At 41.6% G+C, this 21774-nt stretch overlaps 1 protein-coding gene and 1 pseudogene across 2 annotated transcripts in view; one reads left to right on the forward strand and one right to left on the reverse strand.

Annotated features, from left to right (window-relative positions):
- HSPA4 (heat shock protein family A (Hsp70) member 4) overlaps window positions 1-19909 on the reverse strand; it is a 48233-nt gene extending 28324 nt beyond the window's left edge. Inside the window, exons 1-5 of the mRNA XM_080803365.1 lie at window positions 19533-19909; window positions 7817-7874; window positions 6625-6765; window positions 4741-4863; window positions 958-1057 (exon numbers count right to left, since the gene is read on the reverse strand). Of these exons, the coding sequence (XP_080659491.1) occupies window positions 958-1057; window positions 4741-4863; window positions 6625-6765; window positions 7817-7874; window positions 19533-19639 (529 nt within the window). The 5' untranslated portion in view covers window positions 19640-19909. The remainder of the gene's footprint in view (window positions 1-957; window positions 1058-4740; window positions 4864-6624; window positions 6766-7816; window positions 7875-19532) is intronic.
- Window positions 8204-10019, forward strand: LOC308342626 (annotated as a pseudogene). The gene is made up of 2 exons: window positions 8204-8280; window positions 9365-10019. The product of its transcript is annotated as an uncharacterized misc_RNA (transcript).
- Window positions 19910-21774: the final 1865 nt, after the last annotated feature.

Raw genomic sequence — 21774 nt, forward strand, 5'->3', positions numbered from 1 at the left:
AATTCTTCATATGCTTTGCATAATGTATTCATGAGGAGCAGTTACTTCAAAGAATTAAATGTTGACATTCACTGAGACCTCTTAACGTTTCCAATTTCTCATTCCAATGACCCTGGCAATTTTTCCCAAATACTTCCCCTACTTTTCCAAACATATTTTCCAGGATTTCTTTCTTACACACTTGCACCATCTCAACGTTCCCACATATCTCTCCCTGAGATGTTGCTTTACAAGTTACAGCCCATTAAAGGGCTGGAGGGTGCCTGAGTGGCTCAGTGGGTTAAGCCTCTGCCTTTGGCTGGGGTCATGATCTCAGGGTCCTGGGATGGGTCCCACATCGGGCTCTCTGCTCAGCAGGAAGCCTGCTTCCTCCTCTCTCTCTCTCTCTCTGCCTGCGTCTCTGCCTACTTGTGATCTCTCTCTCTGTCAAACAAATAAATAAAATCTTAAAAAAATAAAAAATAAAGGGCTAGAGAGGGACGCCTGGATGGCTCCTTTGGTTAAGCGACTGCCTTTGGCTCAGGTCATGATCCTGGAGTCCCAGGATTGAGTCCCATATCGGGCTCCCTGCTCTGCAGGGAGTTTGCTTCTCCCTCTGACCCTCCCACTTCTCATGCTCATTCTCTCTCACACATAAATAAATAAAATCTTTAAAAAGATTTCAAATGTTTATAAAGAGCTGGAGAAAAGGCCGATCTATAAACTGACACACTGTGAGCACACAATAACTGTGTTACTTTCCAAAGGAGGATGTGATTAAGTACTAAAGTAAGTGCTATGTGGATAAAGAAAAAGCACTGGTCAGATAAATTCTTCATGTGTGACACAGTATCCAAAAATACTATGGCACATAAGTGTAAGTGCTGCAAGCAAAATAAAGAACAAGAAACCTCAGGGTTTTTAAGATGGCAGAAACGTCAACATTCACCAAGTCACAGAATGCTAATAGTCCATTACCTGCAGTTGTTTCATTCATTAATCGCAGGCAATTAAGGCCAGCAATTTGTGTTGCATCCATCACTGATCGTCTTTCTGCATCAGTATAGAAACAAGGAACCTACAAAAAGATTTGAAAGTTTCTTTTATTAGGGAGTCTTCATTTAAAATACACCTGCCAAAACACAGTAAAATCTAGAAATGCCCTCAAATATCTAGAGCAATTTATTCCGTTATGTGATCAAGGAAGTATTTCAAACCAGTAGGGAAAAGTCAGAATATTTGTTCCACACATATTGGAACAAATGGATAACCACATAGAGGAAAAATTAGGTACCATCCCTACTGCACACCTCATACCAAAATACATTTCAAATCAAAGATTTAACAGTTAAAAAAAAGATGAGTACCAGAAGGAAAGGGAGTCTTTACCATCAGAGTAGGAAGAAATTCTGTAAACGTAAACTTAACACAAAATACAGAAGAAGAAAAGGAGGAGAAAAGATTAATATATTTGAACAGCAATGTAACAAGACAGATGGTAACTACACTGTGGTGAACACAGCATAATGTATAAACTTGTCAAATCACTAGGATGTACCCTGAAACTAATGTTACACTGTATGTCAACTATAAACAGTTTTTCATAAAGATTAATATATCTGACTCATAAAAAATTTTTTAAAAATGGGATAAATACTTGCAACTCATAACATAAAATGATAGAGCTAATCTCTCTAATATATATGAAGAACCACCAATCAAAAGGTAGACCCATAAACTCAAAATGAGCAAATAGGAATGTTTTACAAGAAAGAAATGCAGAAGGGCTCTTAAATTTAAAAATGTTTTCAACTTCACCTAAAGAATGAAACATTAAAATGATATACACTTTCACAGCATTATTCACCTATTAGAAAATTAGCTAACACCCCAATAAGCTGTGCTGATCAGGCTGTTATCCAACAAGTCCTCTTATACACTGCAGGAAGAAGCGTGAGTACGAATTCTTTAAAGGGCAGTTAAACAACTGTGGTTAAAATTACAAATACATTGGACGCCTAGGCGGCTCAGTTGGTTAAGCCTCTGCTTTCAGCTCAGGCCAGGTTATGATCCCAGGGTCCTGGGACTAAGTCCCCCACTGGGCTCCTCGGTCAATGGGGAGCCTGCTTCTCCCTCTGCCTGCCACTCCCCCTGCCTGTACTCTAGTGCTGACAAATAAACAAATCTTAAAACAAGAATCACAAATACACATACCCTTTGTCCTAGCATTGTACTTCTAGGAATTTAACCACTAAGTCCCATAAACTTATCACATAAGAGCAAAATCTTACCTATTAAAGTTTATTCAAAGCAATAACAATTTTTTTTTTAAATTCTTTACAATTTGGAAAAAAAAAAAAAAAAAGGAGGGACGCAGCTGGGTGGCTCAGTCACCTTACAACTCTTTATTTCAGCTCAGGTCAGGAACTCAGGTTTGTGTGCTCAAGCCCCATGCTGGGTGGGCTCTGTACTCAGCAGGGAGTCTGCCCCCCCCACCGCCCTTGAGAGATTCTCTCCCCCTCTGCTCCTCCTCCCACTCACATGCACGCTCTCTCAAATAAATCTTAAAAAAATAAATAAATAAAATATGTAAATTAAAAAAAAAAAAAAAGGAAGCAACCACAGGTCCAACAAAAATAGACTAAAGAGGAGCGCCTCGGTGGCTCAGTCATTAAGCATCAGCCTTCGGCTCAAGTCATGATCCCAGGGTTCTGGGATTGAACCCCTTATCGGGCTCCCTGCTTGGTGGGAAGCCTGCTTCTCCCTCTCCCACTCCCTCTGCTTGTGCTCCCTCTCTCGTTGTGTCTCTGTCAAATAAATAAATAAATAACCTAAAAAAAAAAAAAAGACTAAAGAGATTTCAATACATGCATCAACTGGAATACTCTGCAGCCACTGGGAAGAACAAAGCCCTTCTTTACCACTAAGAAAGATATAAAAGATAAAGTGTCTAAAATTGATCAAAAGAGAAATGAAACTAAAAAAGTATATATATACATATTTACTTGGATACACAAAAATGTCTGGGAAGATGTGTAACCAAGTAATAAAATTAGTAACATCTGGGAAGAAAAAACTTCCTTCTAGGAAGCAGAGGGTGCTGAAGCTTCCCATGCATGCATTCGATTTTTGAATACTGGGGCTACTATTACCTTTGCAAAAAAATGAAGTTTATGTTTTAACAATGATCAATTCATAAATAAAGCAAAATACCCCCAAGCTCTATTTATATAGCAATGAGACATACCGACAGCCAAGAGCTAGGGTAGTCAATGTGCAGCAGAGTTTGCATAGCGGCCAGAGGCAGCTATCCTTAGAGAGGCCTGATGAAAAGGTTAGCTCTTTTCCAGCACTGAGGAACTTAAATGATAAACAGGTCACTAAACAGAAAGAAAATCTTCCCTAAAAGACAAGAGAGACTCACTACACTTAAACTTTTGTACAACGTAATTTATGCTACATAGCTACTTTCCTTCTGGGAGTCTAGAATTTTGGTATGGGTTAAGCACAAGGTGCCTACATGACTGACCTCCAGTTAGAAACCCTGGACTCCTAGGCTCAGGCAGACCTTGTCAGGTATTACTACAACTTGCTACTAGAATAATTAAGTGCATCCAGTACTCTCCTGGAAGGGGATTCTTAGAAGTTTGTGCCTGGTTTCCTCCAGAAACTGCCCCTGTACCTTTCCCTTTGTTGATTCTGCTTTCTATCTTCTCACTGTAATAAATCCTAGCCATAGGTATGGCAATATGTTGAGTTCTACAAATTGTCCCCAACAAGTCACTGAAATTCAGTATAGTCATGAGGACCCCTAACACAGGACTTAATACATCACCTTTTGACTTGATGTCAAATGCTGGAAAACTCACTTGGGCATTCTGCCATTGTACGTGAGTTTCACTTCTATACTGAGCATAACTGAGAATCAAAGTTAGGGCACTAGGTGGGGGAAATGAGGACAAACTTGAAAATACAATAGTTAGGGAAATAAAGAAATGCACCTAAGGAACACAATGCCTGCATTAAATATGAGCTCTTAAGAAATGCAGCAACTTTATTCTTTGCGTCCCCAGAATACAGCACACAACCATAACCCAAATTCTTCCTAACAAATGTCAGTTCTACTTTACTAGATAACCAAGAACAAAGGAATCTACCTGACAAGAGACTGCAGGGTAAAAGTCACCTAACAGCCCTTGCTTTGCCAATGAATACACCAATACAAAGACAAAAAAGACCACGGAACTAAGATATTAATACTAACAACTGCAGAACAAGAGATTCCACTGCAAAGCTAATAAATCAACCCAAATTTCAACAGTTCCTAAGGATGCCATTGTCCTACAAGCATAAAACTATATAGTGTATGGAAAAGACAAGATTAGTCTACTGCTGCCCTGCCTTTAGTTCTAAACACAGGACAAGCAAAAATACAGACAGTGAAATGAAGAAAATGTTTCTAATTGTGAGTATCCAACTAATTCAACAAACAAGTGGCTATCACATGCCAGGCACTAGGCGAGGTACTAAAAGGAATCCAAGGGCAGTGGGTTTTGAGGTAAGCCTTCAAACAGGGAAAACAGAGAAGGGCTGAGTAAAAACTAGGGGGTAGAAAAGAATACTCAAGAAAATGGAAGGCTAGTTTGATGAATTCTTAAAATAATCTCTATAATCGAAGGCAACAAGCAATTTTATTTGCAACTGACAACATTCTTGTCTCTACTTCTTAAGCCCCCAGTAAAACACAGGGATCAAACTCACCGAAACAACACAGTCCACAACAGGCTTCTTAAGAACACTTTCTGCAGTCTCCTTCAGTTTGGACAAAAGCATAGCAGTCACTTGCTCTGTAGTAAAATTTCGCTCTTCCTCCATATATTTCACCTGCAATAAAACAACAAAAGGATCTAAACTTATTCAAGTTTTTCATGATCTACAAGCCTAAAATGAGGATGTCTAACACATCATCAATGGAACAGTATCTGAAGAAAGAACTGAAAAACACTAGTCTGGGAAGCAAAAACAACTTGAAGGTCACTTTTGGCATTTTAACATGTTTATCAAACACCAATACCTAAAGATAAGAACCATTATGTAAACAGCATGCTGTGACCACCAACAAAAACTGAGATCCCTTGTGCAGAAACAAACTCGTAGAGCTCACCATGGCCCACACTGCACCTCCATAAACAGGTCTGGTGGTGGACACTCTGCCACCTGGCATACTAGCTGGGTTTTACTTTGTTTACCGTGTTGACTTTAGGATCATTTCCAAAATTAGGATCCAGTCTAGCCTGAGGTCACAGTTTTTGTCATTTTGTTTACTGCTGTAGGCCCAAGACTTAGAACAAACCTGACCCAATAAATACTTGAATTAGAGGATAAATGAAAAAAGCTTCAAGATATCCTACCCTGCATAAAAGTATGCAACTTGGATAAGGGCTACAAACTTTAAATGCTCCAAGTCTGGCTTGGACAAGCCCCATCCCACATGCCCACTCCCAAATATAATCCACACCTGAAAACGTAACTCTCTTCTCTCAGCAGCTGTCCAAGTGAACCTGAACACCACCTTCTCTTAAACTCTTCACTTCTGAGCCCAATCCTAATTTATTCTGATTCAGAATCTATTAGTCCCTTACTTTATTGTATGATAAAGATGGTAAAGCACCCCTCCCCATGAGCCTCTTCTTCCCTGCTATCTGCTTAATTCTTAGTCTATTCCTCCACTCTTGTACTCGAATCTACTTGTTGCCCAGATCTTCTCCCTCATCTCTTCCTTCTTTGGCTCTTACAATGCTTTAGAATAAATCTGCCAATACCTAATCCTACTTCTTTCCTGCCTATAAGTATCCTCCATCTACTCACCTCCTTTTTTTCCCTTTTCCTTCTCCTGTACTCCAGATGTATCCATTACCAGCCATTCAAATTGTTCTGAGGTTATTGCCACAGATATCTTCAGTAAACCCAGTCAGTCATCAATCTCCCGTTATGAGAATACTTCACTTCTAAATTCAACTGAATACTCAACAGCACAACTCACTACCTTTTTCTCACAATTCTCATCATCTCTTGGCTTTTGAGCCTGGTCCCACAATCCTGACTTCTCCAAATGCGGTATCCCAAGCACCAAATCCCCCCATAATTAATCTCAGCTGCCTCTTTTGTAGGATCAGTTCACTGCATGCTTCACAAACTCTTCTAGATGTCCCAGAGATAGCAAAGGCTAAATTCCATTTTCCCCCGAAAGAATACCTCTTTCCAACCTAAGTGCTATTGTCAAGAGTATGACCAGACATCTGGTTAGTAACTGTGAAGTGTTAAGTTCTATGGGTGGCATTCCAGAAGTCATTCACTAAAATCACACCAGAAAGACTGATCCATCAGTAAACAATACAAGCAGCAATGACAATGTTATCTTCAAACTACCACTACCCTGCTATCCAACCCATTTTAACAGTGCCACCTATCGCTCTCAATCAAAATCCAGATTATTCAAAAAAGGCCAAATGGTCTTTCCTACCCAACCCCCTCCTAAACACTTGTGAACTTTTTCACAACTTGAACTCAGAATGGTAGAGATATACATTGACCTGATATAATAAAACACTGTATTTTAATTGTAAGGCATCACTCAGACTTTACCTTTATCCCTGTTAAACCAGTGGGCAGCTGCACAATATCATATGCAAGGTTAGATTTTTCTGCTTCCACAAATGGATCAGAGAATGCTCGGCCATGGAATCTTTTAAATCCTTGGACTGTGTTCTTTGCATTGGAAATTACCTAAAAATAAAGAACATCAGCATCAGGGTGAAAAGACTAAGAGCAATTAAGTTAGGAGGAAAAAAAATTCAACAGCCTCGGATTAAACTAGCAGCATCTTAACTTCACAAGGTTTCCTTCTGAATTTCATTTTCTTTAGCACTACACCATTCTGCATGATGCCTGCTCACATATGAAGTGAGGAATAACGGACTTGTTAAGACCACAGTGGTAGGGATGGCACTAGAGCCCAGCTTATCCTAATTCTCCATTAAAAACGGGTCACTGTACATGTACGAAGGTATTCTTCTGTTCTTAAACTTCTCATTAACATTTACATAAAATGAGCTTTAACTTTTAAAAATTACAGTTTTACCATAATTTGTGATTCAAACTTTCTAGGAGTCAATGTAGCAATACCAATTCAGAAATTCCAGTGAAAGGAATTTTGCAGGAAAAAAAAGACAGTAAGTACATAAAGATAAATGTGAAATATAGTGACCAAATACTATTTACAACAGCAGAAGACTTGAGACAGCCTAGACAGTCAATTAACAGAAGACTAGGCAAATAAATGATATATCCATATAGTGGGTTGCATTCTTTTAGAAAGTTGGAAGACAAGTATCTATATGGTAGGATCTCACTTTTGGAGTGGGGGAAGCATTTAAATCCATAGAAAATAGTACAGAAGGTTATACATTAAGATACTAACAGTGATGTTTGGATAAAGGGAGCACATATAACTTCCAAAATGAGGTCTGAACTCATGACCCTGAGACCAGGACCTGAGCTAGATCAAGAGTCAAGGAACCAAGGAACCAAGTTAACCAAGGAAGCCAACCAGGGGCTCCTGCTTATGCTAATGAGCTAATAGCTATACAGCTAATACCTATAAAAAGCTATGCGCTTCTCACTCAAGCACAGGAGACTAGGGATAAGGCCTGTTTCTCAGCTGTTCACCTAGAGACTGTCATATTAGGCATATAATGGGCACTGAAATAGTTGCCGAAGGGAAGATGGACAAAGGAGAGAAATAAGTCATTTTAGGAAAGAAAAAACAAAACTCTACCTGGCTTTTAGCTGCTGCTCCAATTGAACGATTCTTAGGACCAAAAGAAATGCAAGCCCTAAGGAGGGGGAAAAAAACACATTTAAGCACCAAACCTTACTGAAACATTACATCCAAACATTACATCCAAACATTACATCCACCACAGCAAGCAACTTTTCTGAGCCTTAGCTAAAAAGCCACATATTGTAAAAGCACACAAGTCGTCTATGATTTTGACCTCTCTACTGAGTAAAACTGTCCATGAGAGTACCTAACTGTGGAACCTAAGGCCCCTTACTATCCCAACCCCAACCATACTTTCCACCTGCATCTCAGGCACAGTGAACCAACACAACTTAGTCTTCCCATCCTCCTGCTTTGCTCAGACCACTTTTGCCACCTGAAATGCTCCGGTCCTTCTATATCTCACTCACTCTCCAGCAGGATTACCCACTTTGTGAGGCCTTCCCAGTGGCCCTAAAGTAAAACTCAAATCATTTTTATCTCTTAAAATTTATTAGAATTGGATACAGAATACCTCCTTCTCAGTGTATGTTCTACTGTACAGAGTAGCTCTAGGTAATATTCTCCCTTGAAGTCTGGTAAATCTACATCTGCCTTAACAGTAGTAAAAATTGCTTTGTACATCTTGAAAAGCTAAATAAAAGTTTGTCTCAGTTCAAATTCAACACTGGTTTGAATTGTGGGGGTCCACTTGTAACATGGGTATTTTGTGATATCATACTGTAAATATCACACTTTCTCTTCCTTATTACAAGAATATAGTATATAATACATATACAGAACTTGTTATTCAATTGTTTCTGTTATCAGTAAGGCTGCCAGTCAACAGTACACTCTTAGCAGTTAAGTTTTTGGTTAGTCAAGTTACACGTAAATTTTCAACTATGCAGGGGATTGTCACTCATAACCCCAAAATTATTCAAGAGTCAATTGTATTCATCTTGTTTTGGCTCATACACACACACCCTACAGTTACCACTTCTTACAAAATAATCGACTGCCACTACTGCAATGTCCATCTTCACCACACGATACAACAAACAAGGCCTCAAAGTATAACTCCTGTGAAGTATGGGGAAAGTCCACACTTTACACTATATAAGGAAACATCAATATCCTTTCACTACAAAGCAACTCTCAAATTCTAAAAAAAATTCTGTAACAGTAATCCTATTGCACTGAAGAAAATCCTTAGCTTTTCCACTTTGTCATCAACTACTGATCTGAATACACTGGCAGTCAAAAGTTGACTGTAGACTCAGTATGAATCTGTCCAAATCCTTTCTCTGCCTTTCTAGCAGTGTGAATCCTGTTGCTTAATCTCTCTGAAATCCTATCCGCTCAACTCTAAAATGGGGAAAATTAGGGCATCAGCCTTAGCAGCTGAGGAGAAGGTGGGGAGATGGCTCCCTCTCCTATCAAACACAAAGATCACTCTGATGAGAAGTCCTAGGATCATGCTGAAGAGAAAGGGGCACCCAAGTAGTGGAGTGAGAAGAATGGCAACAGGGATAAAACTCGAAAGAAAAACAACACCTGTAGGGGTGGCAGCAGCACCAGGTCCCAGTCCAGCCCTATCTCTGGCACTAGCACAGGCTTGAGCAGTGGCTCAAGCTCCTCTTCTGTGTCCAACTGCTGAGGAAGTTCCAGCATGTCCTACAGCTCCAATTCCAGCAGCTCCTCTAGCTCAACCAGTACCTCTGGGTACTGGCATAACAACAGGGGGCTTTCCCGCTCCAAATCCAAACCACCCAAAAGAGATGAAAGGAAAAAGTGGACTTCTTCCCCTAAACCAGCCGAAGTGTACATCAGGAGGCTCACTAGGAATGAGAGCAGGGACCACATCATGGAGATTTTCCCCACCTCTGGGAAAATTAACAGGACTGACATGCCTATAAATGGATGTCTCCCTTCCCCCACCCTATCTGTCTAAAGACTATGCATATGTGGAGTCAGAAGATACATATGAGGCCAAAAAGGTGCTTAAGGACAAATCAATGGCCGGGAGATCACTATCACCACTGTGCTGGCTCCCTGGCCTACACCACAGCCCAGGCAATTCAGCCCTCCAAGGAAAATGCTGCCACCATCCCTCACATGGCACCAGTCATGCCCATGGATGAGAAGACTGAGTTCCCAGAGGGGTAGCCCCACTGTGCACGGGGCAATGTCACTCCCCTGGCTGCTGCCACAGTAGCCACTCCAGCTCCAATTCCTCCCGATAAATAGAGCCATGGAAACTCTGTGTCCTGTAACTTATATTTCATCCACTTCAGTCTGGTCACTTTTCTGGCCAAAGGAGGATTTCGTAAGAAACAAATTCCTCGCTCAGGAAAGCTTTGAAGACAGTAACTGAGACATACTCTCTGAAAGCAAAGTTCCAGCTGCAGGAGTATTACTGGTTTGGGGCTGAGCCTGTAAAGATGCTCTCTGGTTTCCTGGCTAGAAAGCTCCCACATTTTCAGCTTCTTAGAGTCAATTTAGTGGCAAAGCCAGCAGGGACACAGGGTAGCAGTGTGGTCCCAGCCTGCAGGTACAGGGTCTAGTCTGGTGGCCTAATCATGGCCTTGCTTATTGGTCTGCAGAGTATCTAAAGGAAAAAGTGTCTCAGGAAAATGCAGCTGCTGTTCCTGCTAGCCTGGTCCTGCTCTCCTGGCCCCATCCTCTTCCAACCTCTAGGATTAAACACCCTGTGTTAGTTACCAAAAATGTTCTGTTTTTACATGTACTCATGCACACACACCCACATCCCAGGTCTCCCTTTCTCTCTGAAACTGATGAGCAAATTGAGAACCAGCTGTGCAGGGTCACCCCAGACCCCTCTGTTCCACCTATTCTTCATGGGGGTCTTGCAGGTGACATTGGCAACATGAACACTGCTTTTCTGGCTTTCATTGTACAGTCAATACTATAAAATTTTTGTTTTGAATCTTATAAACTTCTAGCATTTTAGGCACTGCTGTGTTTATACTTTGTTGTACAGTCTGAAAGGACTGTGTTGAATAAACCAGGGATTTGAATGCAGACCAGGAAAAATAAAAATAAACAAAATGGGGGAAATTACAGCACCTACATCATATACCTCCTATAAAAATTAAATGTGTTGATCAACTTCTACTACATATATACATATACTTTTTTAGAGCAAGTTTGGGGCAGAGGGAAAGGGAGAGAAAATCTTAAGCAGGCTCCATGCCCAGCACTGAGCCCAGCACAGTAGTAAGAACTGCTCTGAACATCTTGAAGAGCTAAATAAAACTTTGTCTCAGTTCAGATTATAGCTCACAGCCCTGAGATTGTGACCTGAGGTGAAATCAAGAGTTGAACACTTAACTGAGCCACCAAGTGGCCTATGTTGACCCCCTTTTAAAGGGTTTGTATCAGAGACTGGCACATCATAAATAAAAAAATAAAATACTAGCCATTATTATTGCACCACTGAAGAAGCCCTGGTCTGAGTTTCATACAAAAATATACTAACTAGTCTGCCATGAAAGTTCTGCTTCACCTCCTCAAACTATCCATTAAAATCCAGTCTGCCATCTTCAAAATCATCTACCCATAAGGAATAAAAGTCCTTTCATTCACAAAGAACAACTAAATGAGGGTCAATATGTCAAACTACACAAATTGAAGGATTTTTAAAAATAAAAGCTTTACATAAGAAAACCTAATATTTAAATGTGAAGAAAGGCCAAAACATGAAGTCAAATATTAGAGCCCATTTTAGAACATAGGCCAGTGCTTTCCAGTTAGTATAAGCTCTTTGCAGAAAATTAGAAAACAAAAAATATGACAAAGAAAAGAAACATTATCTGTAATTCCACCCACCCACCATGGGTGGCCACCATAAGCATTTAAGTAAATAGTCCTATGTTATTCTAATCAATATAATAAATCCTTAAAAAAGTAATAATAAGCTAAATACCCTCAATTCAGTTTGTGTCTCCTCAACATACAATCTGAGGGGTGCCTGCATGGCTCAGTCATTAAGCGTCTGCCTTCAGCTCAGGTCATGATCCCGAGATCCTGGGATGGAGTCCGGCATCTGGCTCCCTGCCCAGTGGGAGGCCTGCTTCTCCCTCTCCCACTCCCCCTGCTGTGTTCCCTCTCTCACTGTACCTCTCTCTGTCAAATAAATAAATAAAAGCTTTAAAAAAAAAAATGATCAAAAAATCTTCAATGGCTGAATTACTCCACTAGGATTTGTACATGGTACAAGATAATAAACAAACTTATCTACTACTCCCCACTCACCAGCAACTTTAAAAATGTGCACACAGCCTGCATCCAATCTTTATGGCAGGAAGCCTCTCTTTCAACCAAGCAGGTCAAGCTCCCACACCTTTCACACACCTTTCATGTATCATATGTGCTTAGCAACCTATGCTTGATTTTCCCAAATACTCAGAGATAATAACTATTATTGTCCAATTTTATAAACGAAGATCTGATTCAAGCCAAGTTAATGCATCCAGAAAAATAACTGGTAAATATAAGCATCCAAGATTCCATTCAAAATCAGGACTACCGGACTCCAAATCCCATATATACCTGTTTTTGTACTGCCTAGCAAACCAATTAGATTTATTCCTACTTCTATACCTTCACTTAGACCATCCCAAATCTTTCATCCATGTATTTTAATCCTATGTGTTCAAGTCCCACCCCTGCCTTTCCTTGCCACTCCCCTCCCCACTGATACTCCTCATCACTCTCCTCCACACTGACACTTTCAGTCTGTACTTAATAACCCATCCATGACTGTTCTTATTCTATTTACCACTGCTTTATATCACTCATATTTCCACCAAGAATGGTTCTATTTCTAAACAGCAGGAATCTTTTTACCTTACACTTCCTCTCTATGCCACACAATTCCAAGTCAATGCTGTTAAAAACAGACACTTGCTACCTGACTAGCATTACTTTCCCTCTACTCCCTAATACAGGTTGGTATTACAAGAAGCTAATTTATTTTTAAACATTTTTTTTATTTATTTATTTGACAGGCAGAGATCACAAGCAGGCAGAGAGGCAGGCAGAGAGAGAGGAGGAAGCAGGCTCCCTGCTGAGCAGAGAGCCCGATGCGGGGCTTGATCCCAGGACCCCGGGATCATGACCTGAGCTGAAAGCAGAGGCTTTAACCCACTGAGCCACCCAGGCGCCCCACAAGAAGCTAATTTAAATTAAGTTCAATACTCCCCTGTTGTAATCCGTTAAGCCCTAGAAATAATCTTTTTAGGCCAGAGAATAACACTGGTCTCCCTTTCATGGGTAAGAGATACTACTGACCAAATATTTATGCACATTCTAATGGAATGTTATGAACAGCTGCAATCAACACAGATCCTTAAAAGGCACAGCTTCACATTTATGAGAATGTGTAGAACTGCTCTTGGAACGTTCAGAACAGCTGCTGCTCTAGTTCTCTTTCGTAACCGATACAAGAAAATGAGTTTATCAGAGAACCCACAAGAATACTGAGACTATCAAATAAAAGATTTAAGCAAAACTGGCATGGAAAAGAATACATTAGTCAGAGTGTCCTCTGCATACTTCCTTACCCCTAAGCTAGAAAGTACCCCAGAAAACTAACATCAAACAGACCAAACTCCTCACACTTAACAATACACAGTTCCTAAAGCACACCAAATTCTCTAATCAATAAGATCTGCATATTAAAAGTTATAAATTATGACCTCTTCATGCTAATTTCAATTGTTTTCATTTTATTATCCCAACATATAGACTATTAATGAGGATTAACTAAAAAATACAAAAAGGTATAACAGCAGTATTAGAAAATATTTGGGCAATATATACTGTGTCCAGGTTTTCCTAAACACCTTATATAGTGTTAGCTCATTATAATCTTCACTCTGCCCAGTGAATCACTTATCTTCCTGTTATAAATTAACCCCTTAAATTTGTGTAAAGTACCCTGGCAATAGCACTTTAAGAACATAGAGTTGACCCTTGAACAATACAGGTTTGAGATGTGTGGGTCCACTTATGCATGGATTTTCCAATACAAAAATAGTATAAATGTCTTTCTTGTGATTTTAATAACATTCTTTCTCTAGCTTACTCTTAAGAATACAGAATAGAATACATATACAGAACATGTGTTAATCAACCATTTACACTGTCAGTAAGACTTCTGGTCAACAGCAGGATACTGGTGGTTCAGTTTTTTGGAATCAAAAGTTTTTACACACAGGTTTCCAACTGCACAGAAGTCAGCGTCCCAAACCCCACAATGATGTACAGGGTCAACTGTATATTCTTTGCCCTAGCAAATTCACGTCGAGCTCTATCCAACAGAAATAAAAATATTAACAAGTAAACCCAAGTATAAAAGACTACTGTTCAATTAACAATCTGTAATTACAAAAGTTAGAAATAACCTGTTCAGGGGGGGCGGGGTGTAGTTACAGCCATAATAAAGAATATTACACATTTAAGAAGGTAGGTTCATATTTACTGACTCTGAAAGAAGTCTAAAATATATGTAAAGAAAATTTACAAAACATAGTATGTTCCTGTTTGCTTAAACATACCCACCCACCACCGAATATAGTTGTAGAAGTCTGGAAAAAGGTACACAAGGATACACAACAAACAGCAAAAATGAGAAGGACAAGAAACTTCAGCACTTTAGTGTTTTTTACTGTTACAACAACTAAGTCAAGAAAAAAATGTTTTAATTTAGGAGATCTAATTAAGAACCTAATGACAAAGTTCCTGTCGATTAGTCTACCAATTTTGCATTCAAGATTGTATTTTAGCTCTTAAATGATTCTAAGGAACTACTTTCGTAACTTCTACCATTAAACATATGAAGGAAAATGGTGTAAGTAATCCAAACTTTAGTCAACAAATCAACTTTCCTTTTCTTTGAATCCAAAAAACTCAAAACCTACTGCTGTACTTAGCTCTATACAGCATGTAAAAATATTTACTTCACAGGAATACTTTTCTTGCACAAGTTAGGTATCAGATGTTAATCTTCCAGGGGCACCTGGGTGACTCAGTGGGTTAAAGCCTCTGCCTTCGGCTCAGGACATGACCCCAGAGTCCTGGGATCAAGCCCCGCATCGGGCTCTCTGCTCAGTGGGAAGCCTGCCTCCCCCTCTCTCTGCCTGCCTCTCTGCCAACTTGTGATCTCTGTCAAATAAATGGGTAAAATCTTTTAAAAAAAATTTTTTTTAATTAAATAAATAAATAAATAAAAGATGTTACTCTTCCAGTTAACCAGAAAGTACATACTTTCAGCTTCTGCTCTCTCAAAGGTAGCTAATAATAGACATTTTCATCCCTTCAAATTCCTAATATACTGGATTTTTTTGTTTTTTTAAAGATTTTATTTATTTATTTGACAGAGATCATAAGTAGGCAGAGAAGCAGGCAGAAAGAGGAGGAAGCAGGCTCCCTGCTGAGCAGAGAGCCCAATGCGAGGCTCTGGGCTCCATCCCAGGACTCTGGGATCATGACCTGAGCCAAAGGCAGAGGCTTTAAACCACTGAACCACCCAGGCACCCCTCCTAATATACTGTTTTATTAAGAACTAAGTCCATGAAAATAGTAATATAAACAATTCACACAAAGAAATTATTTTGTAAGTAATTCATTTCTTTTTGGAAAGTAGGGCCCAATCCTTCAGTAATGTTTGGCACTCCATTAACACTTTCATTCCAAAGCTTTAAGGTTGTACCCCTTCTACTATAATAATCCCACTAAATATAATAGGATTCTCATCTGATTCCAAAGCCTATGATCAAATTCATCAACATGGATGCTCCTACTCCAAAGTTTATCTCGGAACCGCCCACACTTTCCTCCCATGCTACTACACTAGTAGAGAACATTAACTCCCACATAGACTAAATACTGCCATAAGCTAAGCAACACCCTACTTCTTCTCTTCCCCTTCTCAGATAAACCCAATTTCCACCAAAAAAAAAAAAGCCAATTATATTTTTAAAATTTAAACTGGATCAACTCCAATTGCACCTAAATAGAAATCCTTACCATAATTTACAAAGTCCTGCCTAACTCCTCTCCAATCCACCTCACACCTTTCTTGCAAGTGACTCAAGAGTAGTTATGATATTCTCAGTCAGTCAAGCGTGAATGCCTCAGGTCTTCCTCACGTGCTGTTCTTTCTGCCTTAATCAGCTCTTCCTTAGACCCACACACCACCTCCATGTAAATTTCCACTCATCCTCCAGGTCTTAACTTAAACAGCACTTCTTTAAGACCACCTTTCATCTCCATCACACATCCAATTTAAATTAGTCCCCCAGTCATCATATTCTGTACTTTCCCATCTGGACCTTTACCAGTTAGTAATTAATTACATGTTTGTTTAGCATCTGGCTTCTTCTCCAGTACCCATGTACATGACGGCAGGATCTTGTTTATTTGTTCAGAGCACCTCCAGTGCTTAGCACAATGGCTAGCATTCTGGAGGCACTCAGTAGTTGCTAAAACAAAGAAAGCAGGGGTGCCGGGGGGCTCAGCGGGTTAAGCCTCTGCCTTTGGTTCAGGTCATGATCTCAGGGTCCTGGACTCGAGCCCCACATCCGGCTCTCTGCTCAGCGGGGAGCCCGCTTCCCCCCTCTCCCTGCCTGCCTCTCTGCTACTTGTGATTTCTCTGTCAAAACAAATAAATAAGATCTTTTAAAAAAAGAAAAGAAAAGAAAAGAAAGCCTGTTATTGGTGAAAAGTAAGGGTCTCTTCTGGACAAGAGTCAACTGGATTCTCAAATGCTGAATCCAAATACTGTTACAGTATTTGGATTTGAAATAAGGTACTTCCATCATAGCCGACCCTCCAGAAACAGAATCTCATTTCCACTATGACACTAAAGCAAACCCACATCATAGTCTCTGTGTACCTGAAACCAAAATCCACTATTCTGAGACTACTACAAAAATCAACTTTTCCATTCTTATCTCCTACTTAGGGACTCCAAGAATGAAATTCAAGTTAATCAAAATCATAGTTCAAAAATTACTTCAATGTATGGTATCCCTTCAAGTTCTTGGAAAATATAAAATAAGGGAAAACATAAAAAGAAAATCACTTTAAGTATTTAAATGGCACTTCAAAAAAAAAAAAGAATGTATTTATTTGACAGACAGAGATCACCAGCAGGCAGAAAGGGAAGCAAGAGAGGGGGAAGCAGGCTCCCTGCGGAGCACAGAGCCCGATGACCCGAGCCAAAGGCAGAGGCTTTAACCCACTGAGCCACCCAGGTACCCCTAAATGGTAGTCTTATCACAACTTCATAATGTATCTAGTCACCCATCACCTAGTCACTGAGGCAAATTTAATTCCAATTTGGAAAGATTAATTTTTTTTTATTGAATTCACGGTAAAACTGATGTAGCTGTTTGTCTTAAAAAGAAAACTGAACATAACAGAAAATAAAGACAACACTGTTAGTTCTAATATTGAGAATTCCCTTCCCTTTGGATGCAAATTCAAATGTAGGCAGGAAAGGATCAAAAAGTTAAATGCCTTACTCAGTGCACCACCCTTTTTGATTTCTTGGTGAAGACTATCTTTACAAATGAAGAAAACTTGAATCTGGAGAGGAAACAGTATCAAATGGAAATTAATGCTTAAAAAAATTAATGCTCAAAAACAACCTTCAATGCTTTAAAAAACTCAGTATACTATACCTTCTCTGGAATTACAAATTAGAATATAAAACCCACTATTAAAAACTATAAATATGGGCGCCTGGGTGGCTCAGTTGCTGAATCAACTGCCTTTGGCTTGGGTCATGATCCTGGAGTCCCGGAATCGAGTCCCCCATAGGGCTCCCAGCTCCACGGGGAGTCAGCTTCTCCCTCGGACCTTCTCCCCTCTCATGCACGCTCTCAAATAAATAAAATCTTAAAAAAAAAATAACTATAAATATGGGGTGCCTGGGTGGCTCAGTCATTAAGCGTCTACCTTCAGCTCAAGTCATGATCCCAGGGTCCTGGGATCCAGCCCCGCATCAGGCTCCCTGATATTCAGCAGGAAGCCTGCTTCTCCCTCTCCCACTCCCCCTGCCTGTATTCCACTCTCTCGCTCTCTATCAAATAAATGAAATTTGTAAAAAAGTAAAATAAAATAAACTATAAATATGGGGGAACTGGTATGTAACAGCTAATGAGTACAGAATTTCTTTAGGACTGAGAAAAAGTTTTTAAATTGATTGTGGGACATAGTTGCAGTTTTGTGACTACACTGAAAACAAACTGTACGCTTTAAATGGGTTGACTGTACATTATGTGAATTCGCTCTCAATAAAACTATAAACTAATTGAGGGGTGCCTGGGTGGCTCAATGGGTTAAAGCCTCTGCCTTTGGCTCAGGTCATGAGCCCAGGGTCCTGGGATGGAGCCCAGCACTGGGCTCTCTGCTCAGAGGAGAGCCTGCTTCCCCCCTCTCTCTGCCTGCCTCTCTGCCTACTTGTGATCTCTGTCAAATAAATAAAATCTTAAAAAAAAAAAAACCACTATAATTGAGTAGGGGACATCAAACCACGTTTTAGTATGGGAGATGAATTTTCAGGGAAGCACCTGGTCCAGGTCTAAATAAGGGGCAGAAATTTTACAAGTGGAAGGAAAATGTTTTGAGTGTCTGAGCAGCAAGTTCACTGGAGGGAGCAATCTAGTTTAGCTACCCAAGTGCAGGAAGGGTGACCAAAGTTATGGGGAAAAAAATGTGCCTTTGAACAGAAGCCCTTGGAAGGGCCACGTGGAAAATAAGAGAACCTAGAAAAGAAGCTTTTTAAAAGATTTTGCCCCAAAAGAGGATAATGGATTGAAAAGTACCTCTACAGTTAAAAAGCATACTCTACCCAAGGAGAGACCTGAGTGAGTCATGATTTTTTGGAGCTGTGTCTATACTGGTCCCTTAACTTACTATAGGTTCTAGAAGTCAAAGTGAGCCCCTGAGTCATTCATATTGCGGCCAACACCCTGGTTGGAATGTATTAACTGTGAAAGTGGAACGCTGTTAGGTGTGGACGAGCAGAGAATGAAAGGAGAGAATGACACAACATAGCTCAACATACTGAAACGATGTGAAAAACCACGTGAGCGCAAAAGCATCAAGACGACACTGACTTTATTAAGTACTTTTCTGGTAGCAGTGCCTTCCAGGCGGAGCACGAACCTCTCTCTGGTGCTAGGCTCCCTCTCTTCCGGGTGCTGCCCCGCCCCCACTCACGTGGGATTCTGGCCGCTCCATCTTCAGGCCGCCCCAAACGCCAAAACCCGTTTAATTCAACTAACTTATTAGACGCCTACTGTGTGCAAAGGTCCGAACTCTGTCGTAGGCTGAAAAAAACGGCAGTACGCCCTGGGCCTGGACTCTGCCCTCTAAAACAAGAAGTCGGTACACTATATATCCCAGGCCTGCCTTCCCTCCAGCTCCTACCCATGCCCTCTGCTGGTACGAGTACCAGCTCAGAGCCCTCAACCCGCAGGCCACCGGGTAAAGGCCTTGCCGCTGGTGCAGACCCTCACGGGGTGTCGCAGCCACTAGTGACCGGACACCCAGCGGGGGGTTCTTACCCAATGGGCTCCAAACAGAGGTGACTCCCCGGCTCGCGTTCCCCAAACCGCGAGGGTCGGAAACCAGAGCAAGCGCTACATCCCCCCACCCCCACCCCGTGCACGCGGCCAGACTGGCCCACACTCACGGCGTGCAGCGGTCGCTGTACTCATTAGCGATCGTCTCGATGCCGCCGGCACGGGCCACAGCGACGTAGCAGCTCTGGAAGCCCAGGTCTATGCCCACCACCGACATGGCGCCGGCTACAGTTCGGGCTCGAGCCCAGGTCCGGCCGGCGAAACAGGACACGGACCCCGGCGGAGCTGGCGCGCGGAGTGAGGGCCGCGTGGGCCGGGGGTCCGGGGCTAGCGGAGGACGTGAGGTAGTCCTCGCGGGCGCCTAAGTCCCTGGGAAGGGAGCGGCAGCAGAGAGCGCTGCTCAGGCCGGCTCCGGCTCAGCGGCCGCAGAGGGGGCGCCGGTAGCGGGGGCGGAGAAGATCTCGAAAGATCTCGTCGCGACGAGACTAAAGCAGTAGCGCGAGAACTGAGAAGGAAAGGAATGTTCTCGCGAGACCTCGGCTCAGTCGCTTTTCCTTCTGAGGTTCCGCCCCCGATTACGACAAGCGTACGTCACGTTCAGGCAGGAGAAGCTCGAAAGTGGCTCAGCGGTTGAAAGATGGTTGGGAGGCCAATTGAGCCTAAGCACGGAGTCCGCCGCAGCTATTCCCCACGGCGGCAAAAAGCAGTGAGGCTCCTCCCCTTACAGAAGAAAGTGGGAAAGCCAGGTTGAGGCAAAAACTGAAGAGGCGCCGTTGGCCTACTTCCGCCGTTTCTCTTTATCAAAGAAACTTCCGGTGATAGGAACTCTTGCGCCCCCATTTGTGTTGCGCTCCCAAAATGGAAGCGCAAGCTAGGCTTCAAAGTCCAGAGCGCCCTCCCCTCTGGTCCCTACCGGGTAGGTCCGCCGGTAGAGGACAAGGCCGCCCTTGAAATGTGGTCCAGAGGAGGGCCTTAGGTAAGGGCTCTGTCGAAGTCCAAGACAGCGCCCTCTCCAGCGGAGGGCAGGAATCCTCTCGGTCCCACCGCCGAGGTTTTTTTTCACTCAGCTTTGCCTCACCGTTCTCTAAGACGTTTGCGTCCTTAGAGCCGACGGAGGGGCCAACAATACTTAAACCTTGAAATCCCCAGCACGTTCCAAGCAGCTGTCCTGAGCTGAATGCAAGGGATACAGATGGATGACAGGCTTCCTAGGTCGGCCCAGACCGGCCAGTGACAGGATTATTCGAGGCTAAAGAATCTTAAACTTTAGGGCCCCTCACGAGTGTTCCAGGAGCAAACGGGAAGCCTGCTTGCCTTTGGAAAGCAACTCCTATATAATAAGAATTTCTGATATACGGGTTGGAGAGGTTTCAGTGGGGAAATCTGCATCTCCCAAGTCTCCAGTAATTTGCTGTGATTTTTTTTTGTCCTACATATTTATTTTGTGACTTTTTTAAGGGTATAGATGTATATGCTTCAGTCCCTCAAAACCTGAATCCCACTAGACACAAGGATAGCTAAAAAACTAAAAGGAGGGGTGGGTGGCTCAGTGGGTTAAGCCTCTGCCTTCGGCTCAGGTCATGATCTCGGGGTCCTGGGATCGAGCCCCGCATCGGGCTCTCTGCTCAGCCAGGAGCCTGCTTCCCCCTCCCTCTCTCTGCCTGCCTCTGCCTACTTGTGATCTCTGTCTATCAATAAATAAATAAAATCTTTAAAATAAGTAAATAAATAAAAGGAATCCCAGTACAAGGTGGCAAGTGTTATGCACAAAATGGGAGTTAAAGATCTCTATCTTAAGGCTAGAACAATTGGATCATTTAATGAATGAGCCAAGAAGAAAGTACATTTTCTCAAATCTGCATTACCTGCCCCACAGCCCCCCCCCCCAACACACACACCTCAGTCTCCTGGAACAATGCCCAAAGGCCAGATTGTTTTCCTTTACACTTCCAAATTACCACACATTTCTTAATGTTTTGGCTAAACCAGTCGTACTTTGTCTTCAAAACTGAGTACTGAGTGCTACCTAGGGTAGGAGATTGAGGGAGATGGATAATAGTAGAGGCAGCAAGAAGAGGCCTTTGGACAAAGAGAACAGAGTTGAACAGGTACTCTATATCCCTGTTCATAGCATTATTGACAATAGCCAAAAGGTGAAAACAATCCAAATAATCACTGATGCATGAATGAATTTTTAACATGGTATATACATGTGATGGAATATTATTCAGCCTTAAAAAGGAACAAAACTTTTAACACCTGTTACAGCATGGATGAACTTTAAAAATATTATGCCAAGTGAAAGAAGTCAGACAGGAAAGGACAAATTTTGTATGATTCAATTATATGAGG

Source organism: Martes martes, assembly GCF_963455335.1.
Source record: "Martes martes genome assembly, chromosome: 5".
Classification (NCBI taxonomy): Eukaryota; Metazoa; Chordata; class Mammalia; order Carnivora; family Mustelidae; genus Martes; species Martes martes.